The following is a 6,972-nucleotide window of genomic DNA, read 5'->3' as shown; positions in this document are numbered from 1 at the left end:
ATATTTTTAATCAATGAGCCAAGTTCTACAAGAAGCAGTTGTAGAAGTAGGTTGTTTATTTAAAACTTTTTATAGAATTTTTTTAAGATCACAATTGTTAATTTGGGCATTTGGCGATACAACACTTTTAGAATTGAAGGATTTGTCACGTCAAGCTTTCAGGTATCATAATTTTGATCTAGTTGCGCTTCTATGTCATTTTGATTTATGTTGCTAAGTTAACTTTCAAAAAATCCTATGGCTGGCAACAGCATTTTTATTTTTTAAGTTGTTTATTTTTATTTCTTTTAGAATTCGTTATTTTTTTAGCGAAATGTTTTTTAACCTAACAGAATTTTTTGCCGACTGTTTTCTCTATGAATGAAGAAAATAAAGTAAATATTTAACTGTTGTGAAAAGAATTTTATTTAGTTGTACAAAGTACTTCAGCCAAAATTTGAGAGCCACGTAAGAGAATTATATATATTATGTCAGAAACACATCATTAAAAGGTAGAATGCTTTTGGTGTTTTCAAAACAAAGCAAACGTTGCCACCGGCGGAAAAGAAATACAGCCAAANCTGGGCGAGGCTTCTGGGGCGATATATTGTGATTACAGACAGACAGACAAACAGACACACACACAGCCGCGTTTATTGTTATGTATAGGTAAGTGTTTATCATATTTTGAGAAATGTTTCAAAAGGAATGATTTACAATATTATATAATAAGTTCATAAGTCATAAGTGTTTTAAATTTTTTGAAAAACGCTTTAAAAGAAATGACTTACGTTATTATATAATAAGTTTATTCAATCGCTTAAAACTTTCAATTTTTGAAAAAGTGATGTCTGTTAAAAATGCAAAAGCAAGCCACTGGCCAATATCAAATTTCATAATTTTGCCCAATATTTTGCGTAATTGTTTTTTCATCAATTCCATGAAAACTTGCTCATGAACCATTCTATGAAACCATCAAGTTTCCCATTGTCAAACATGACTTGAGTAGTTATTGCAAATGAACTATTAATAAATGAATGAATGAAAGAAATGATGGTTGTAATGTAATTAAAGAATGAAAAGAAAAAACTGCGAATGTATCAATGTTTGAATAAAAGGTTGTAAATGAAGAAAGTTGTAAATGAAGAAATAAAAAATTGTAAATGACGAAATAAATAATGTGAATAAATTATTGTCAGGAATGTTGTAAATAAATTAATAAACGAATCAGCAGAAGAATAGTTATAAATGAATCGATAAAAGAGTAGTTGTAAATAAATTAGATAAAGGAAAGTATTCAATGAACCAATGAAGAGAGATTTTTAATTGATTCAATAAATTCCAAGTCTTAAATGACTTAAAGGCAACAATAAATTTAAATAAATCAATGGAAAGAGAGTTGCAAAAGGACCAATGAAAATAGAGTTGTATATGAATGAATGAAATAAGAAATTTAAATTTATTAATGAAAAGTTAGTTGTGAATAAATCAATGAAGGAATGAATTAATGACATCACAGATCTCAGTGTCGGGGAATTTCAAACGAATTAAATAACTGTAAATGAATCAGTGAAAGGAGAGTTGTAAATGAATCAATAAAGGCATAGTTTTAAATGAATCAATGAAAGAAGAGTTGTAAGTGAATCGATAAAAGAAGAGTTGTAAATGAATCGATGAAAGGAGAGTTGCAAGTGAATCGATAAAAGGAGAGTTTTAAATGAAAAAATAATTGTAAATAAATTGATAAAAGGAGAGTTTCAAATGAATCGATGAAAGGAGAGTTGTAAATAATTAAATTTTTACCAGCAATTGTCTTCCTCTTCCAGACACTTGGTAGCACAAGATCCTTTATCTTGAACTCCATCCACATCAGACGCTCCTCTCAGAGTTTTTCCCTTTTCCGGATCCAAGAAATCCCCTGAAAATTTTAGAAAATAAAATGGTAAAATAAAAAATTTCCACCACTCGTGTGAGCTTTGTTTTATTTGAAATTCAGAGGATGCTCTGCAGCGGAAAAAATTTTCCTGGCAAATTCTGTTTCAACTTCATCGGTATTTCAAAATTTAAAGTTATGAGAAATGAGGTCAGGTAACCATGATTTTCAAATGTGAAAAAAAAAAGTTTACAAAATATCGAAATGAAAACAATTTATTGCAGGATTTCTTCGCCACTGCGTGATTCAGAGTAATCCTGAAATAATTTGATAGCCTTTTGATATTTCGAAAACAATTTTTTGACATTTGAAACTTCCTGGTTTATTCTAGATTTACCTGAAATCTTTTTTTTTTCTCGTGATTTTAAACTTTAAATTTTTTTTTAAAACTATACCAATTACAATGGTCAGAAGAACCACATTATTTTTGTAGTTTACTGCAATTACAATTACTTTGATACAAATGTAGTTAACCACAACTACAACTACTTTTTTTTTAAATGCAGTGACGACAAACTACTTTAGTTTTTAGTAACTACTTCACTAATTTAAGGAAACGAATTTTTCTGGAGAACTTAATTTACATTTATGTTCAGAATGGTTTCGAATAAGAAATTGGCTTACACTAAATATAAAGGAATAATTATGAATTATTTATTCATGTTTACATGAGCCAGTTTGTTATTCCAAAACATTTTTTTCTCGAATACGCTCATTGAACCTTCAACTTTTTATGCCTTTTTCGGCAGCTAGTATTTAATTTAAGAAAGGCAAAACTATCAAATACTTGCAATTTTAAAATTGTTTAATGCTCTCTTATTTCATCTAAGAAATTAAGTACATCGAAAATACGTTCCGTTTCCTTGAAATGACATCAATGTTTCGAGAGTGTGCATTCGCATGCGAAAGTGTTACGGAAGTGGTTGATTATCTATTATTCGTAATGGCTAGTTTATATATTAGTTATACGTGATTTTAAATACGTAATTTCTATTAGAGCTCAGCTGCAATCATAGGACCATTTTCATTGTATCCGTTGACGGACTCTCTAAGATACATCAAATTCGAAACATTTGTTACGTTAGAGCCGTGTTTCTATTCTTAACTAACGTTATAGTACTTGCTAGGAATAGCTACAAACTACTGTTTTTGTTTTTTTATCGCACTACTCACTACACTACTTTTTTTTTAGAAGTAGCGCATTACTCAACAAACTACGAAAAAGAGTAGCGACTACAGTAGTTACACTACTTGTAGTGCTCTTCTTCCGGCCACTGGGCATGTGTGAATATGCTAACAGAAGAAAAAAAATGCAAATTAATTTTGAAAAATGTTTTGTAACGAATGGACTTATTTCACTGTTTCAAGTTGTGTTAGAGCTGTGTTCGTGTTGCTATTGTGGGGGTGAAGTGCCAACCTTCATCTATCAAAAGGTACCATGTGATTGAATCAAGTTAGCATGTCTTATATACCAGTGAATTGATGTTTAATTTTCGTAGTGGTAGTTACGCTACAATACTCCCCCAATAGAATTTTATCAGGGATAGAATTCGATGAAGTGATAACACTAAGTGTTGTACTTGTGAAAGACCGGGAGAGCCTTGTTGAGTGCTGAATGTGAGAGGTGTGTTAACATCACGTCGTAGCGTTCGTCGTTGCATTTTGCAGTCACAAGTAGCAAGTCAACTGTTCAATGTGAACTATCAGTTGAAGTAGGTGTTACCGTCAAGTTATTTTGCGAAGTGGGCGTTACTGCGTGATCAAATCACGTCCGGAGGTCACCAATGTGGGGGCGGAGTTATTCGACCATGCCAACCTTCATCTATCAAAAGGTACCTCGTGATTGAATCAAGTTAGCATGTCTTATATACCAGTGAATTGATGTTTAATTTTCGTAGTGGTAGTTACGCTACACTATTCTTAACTATCGTTAAAAGTAGCAGGGGTGAAAGCGAGACGGAAAGGCTGGTAGTAAAACCTTTCCAGTTATAGCTAGTTTTGGGGAGGAGTTTACTTATTCTTTTTTTAAATTTTTCAACAATATCTACTTTATCTTGGAAAAGAAGTAGTATGCCAGAATTATAAAAGAAATCTTGATAGTTACAGATATTTCATTTTTTTCGAAAAAAATATGCTGGAATGAAATGTTTTACGTACCAGGTTTTTCTCTTTTCCGTCTTGCTTTATAAGGGCTTTCACCCATGAAAAGTAGTTGCCAGGAATCAGTACTAGTTTTTTTGTATCGCACTACTCACTACACTACTTCTTGTAAAAAAGTAGCACACTACACTACAAACTACGAAAAAAAAGTAGCTACTACAATAGTTTCGAAATTATTCGTAACTTGTTTAATCAAAATGGACAACTCTATAAAAATAAATACAATTTAATTTACAAGTGTTTTTTTAAATAANAAGCCATAAGTGTTTTACATATTTTGAGTAACGCTTTAAGAGTAATGACTTACGTTATTATATAATAAGTTTATTCAATCGCTTAAAACTTTCAATTTTTGAAAAAGTGATGACTGTTAGAAATGCGAAAACAAGCCACTGGCCAATATCAAATTTCATAATTTTGCCCAATATTTTGCGTAATTATTTTTTCCTCGATTCTATGAAAAGTTGCTCATGAACCATTCCATGAAACCAACAAGTTTCCCACTGTCAAACATGACTTGAGTAGTTATTGCAAATGAACTATTTATAAATGAATGAATGAAAGAAACGATGGTTGCAATGTAATTAAAGAATGAAAAAAAAAAGACTGTGAACGTATCAATGTTTGAATAAAAGGTTGCAAAGGAAGAAAGTTGTAAATGAAGAAATAAATAATGTGAATTAATTATTGTCAGGAATGTTGTAAATAAATTAATAAACGAATCAACAGAAAAATAGTTTTAAATGAATCGATAAAAGAGTAGTTGTAAATAAATTAGATAAAAGAAAGTGTTTAATGAACCAATAACGAGAGATTTTTTATTGATTCAATAAATTCCAAGTCTTAAATGACTTAAAGGAAACAATAAATTTAAATAAATCAATGGAAAGAGATTTGCAAAAGGACCAATGAAAATAGAGTTGTATATGAATTAATGAAATAAGAAATTTAAATTTATTAATGAAAAGTTAGTTGTGAATAAATCAATGAAAGGAATGAATTAATGACATCACAGATCTCAGTGCCTTAATGAAGGGGAGTTTCAGACGAATTAAATAACTGTAAATGAATCAATGAAAGGAGAGTTGTAAATGAATCAATAAAGGCATAGTTTTAAATGAATCGATGAAAAGAGAGTTGTAAACGAATCGATGAAAGGAGAGTTGTAAATGAATCGAAAAAGGGAGAATTGTAAATGAATCGAAAAGGGAGAATTGTAAATGAATCGATGAAAGGAGAGTTGCAAATGAATCGATAAAAGGAGAGTTTTAAATGAAAAAATTGTAAATGTATCGATAAAAGGAGAGTTTCAAATGAATCGATGAAAGGAGAGTTGTAAATAATTAAATTTTTACCAGCAATTGTTTTCCTCTTCCAGACACTTTGCAGCACAAGATCCTTTATCTTGAACTCCATCAACATCAGACGCTCATTTCAGAGTTTTTCCCTTTTCCGGATCCAAAAAATCCCCTGAAGGTTTAGAAAATAAAATGTTAAAGTAAAAAAGTTCCACCACTTGTGTGAGCTTTGTTTTATTTGAAATTCAGAGGATGCTCCTGCCACGGAAAAAAATTTTCATGGCAAATTCTGTTTCAACTTCACTGGTATTTTAAAATTTAAAGTTATAAGAAATGAGGTCAGGTTACCATGATTTTCAAATGTGAAAAAAAAGCTTACAAAATATCGAAATGAAAACAATTTATTGCTGGATTTCTTCGCCACTGCGTGAATCAGAGTAATCCTAAAATAATTTGATTGTCTTTTGATATTTCGAAAACAATATTTTGACATTTGAAACTTCCTGGTTTACTCTAGATTCACCTGAACTCTGGGTTTGTTGGTGTTCCGATGCGGACTGTTCAACGTGCCTAACAAGCAGTGGTCACAAAAGACAATTTCAGAATTGTGGTCGGAAAAAAATCCTGCATAAATGGGACAGGAGACGCGCTTCACGACTTGACAATCATAACCGATTCCAAACCCGACTGGAATTATTTCAGTTAGTGAATGAATGTCCACCCCAATCTGTTAGTGAAATAACATCGGGATGGGAGCTGCATGCAATGAACATTTGGAGATGAACACTTCATAAGAGGCCATTGCTCACACAGGCACCTAAAGCTGCGTAACTTCAATGGGCTAGAAGTCACAAAACGTGGACAGTTGCTGACTGGTGGAAAGTATTATAGTCTGACGAATCATGTTTTTGCCCTTATTCAAGTGACGCACGTCGTCGAGTGCACCAAAGACCAGATGAAGCATTTCATCCTTATTGTTTGCAAGGTCAGATTCAAGCCGGAGGTGGGTCTGTCATGTTTTGGAGGTGTTTTTCTTATTATGGATTGAGCCCCCTCACCGAGGTGGTTACTAACGTGAACCAACATGCTTATTTGAACATTCTGAATAATTAGGTATTGCTTTTCAGTCAAAATTTTCATGAGGAGTATGCTGTCGAAACCCCTATTTTCCAAGATGACAGCAGCAAAATTCATCGAGTTGGAAGAATATGTGACTGATTTAATGAACACTCAGGCACTCAATTGCATCTCGACTGGCCTGCAAAATCACCTGACGTGAACCCCATTAAATTTTGTGGGACACGTTGGAACAACGGGTAAAACGCAGAAATCAGTATCCTTGCAATTTTTTGAATTTCCGCTATCAAATCCTCAGCGAATGGTTTAAACTGGATTCGACGTCCCTGCAAAACCTTGCGGACTCCTTTTCTAACCGAATCCAGGCGGTTATTAAATCCGGGGGAGGTGTTACACGTTATTAAATGATGTTTTTCAAGATTTCTCTTAGAGTGACTAATTTTTTGTGCGGTGTGTGTATCAGCATGCCAAAAGTTATTGCTCTCTTTCGGATGTTTTAGGAGTGTATATAAAAGCATATATATA

The 6,972-nt window shown here is 32.3% G+C and overlaps 2 protein-coding genes across 2 annotated transcripts in view; both read right to left on the bottom strand.

Moving 5' to 3' along the window:
• Positions 1–977, bottom strand: part of LOC122270033 (uncharacterized) — a 6,390-nt gene extending 5,413 nt beyond the window's left edge. Inside the window, exon 1 of the mRNA XM_071179278.1 lies at positions 932–977. Within this exon, the coding sequence (XP_071035379.1) occupies positions 932–977 (46 nt within the window). The remainder of the gene's footprint in view (positions 1–931) is intronic.
• An 805-nt stretch (positions 978–1,782) lies between these two features.
• Positions 1,783–6,972, bottom strand: part of LOC107442688 (uncharacterized) — a gene marked incomplete at its 3' end in the record, with an annotated part of 18,421 nt that continues 13,231 nt past the window's right edge. Inside the window, 1 exon segment of the mRNA XM_043053257.2 lies at positions 1,783–1,897. Within this exon segment, the coding sequence (XP_042909191.2) occupies positions 1,783–1,897 (115 nt within the window).

The sequence above is a fragment of the Parasteatoda tepidariorum genome, chromosome 3 (genome assembly GCF_043381705.1).
Source record: "Parasteatoda tepidariorum isolate YZ-2023 chromosome 3, CAS_Ptep_4.0, whole genome shotgun sequence".
NCBI lineage: Eukaryota > Metazoa > Arthropoda > Arachnida > Araneae > Theridiidae > Parasteatoda > Parasteatoda tepidariorum.
Note: the sequence above shows the minus strand (reverse complement) of the source record. Positions and strands in the feature narration are given on the sequence as shown.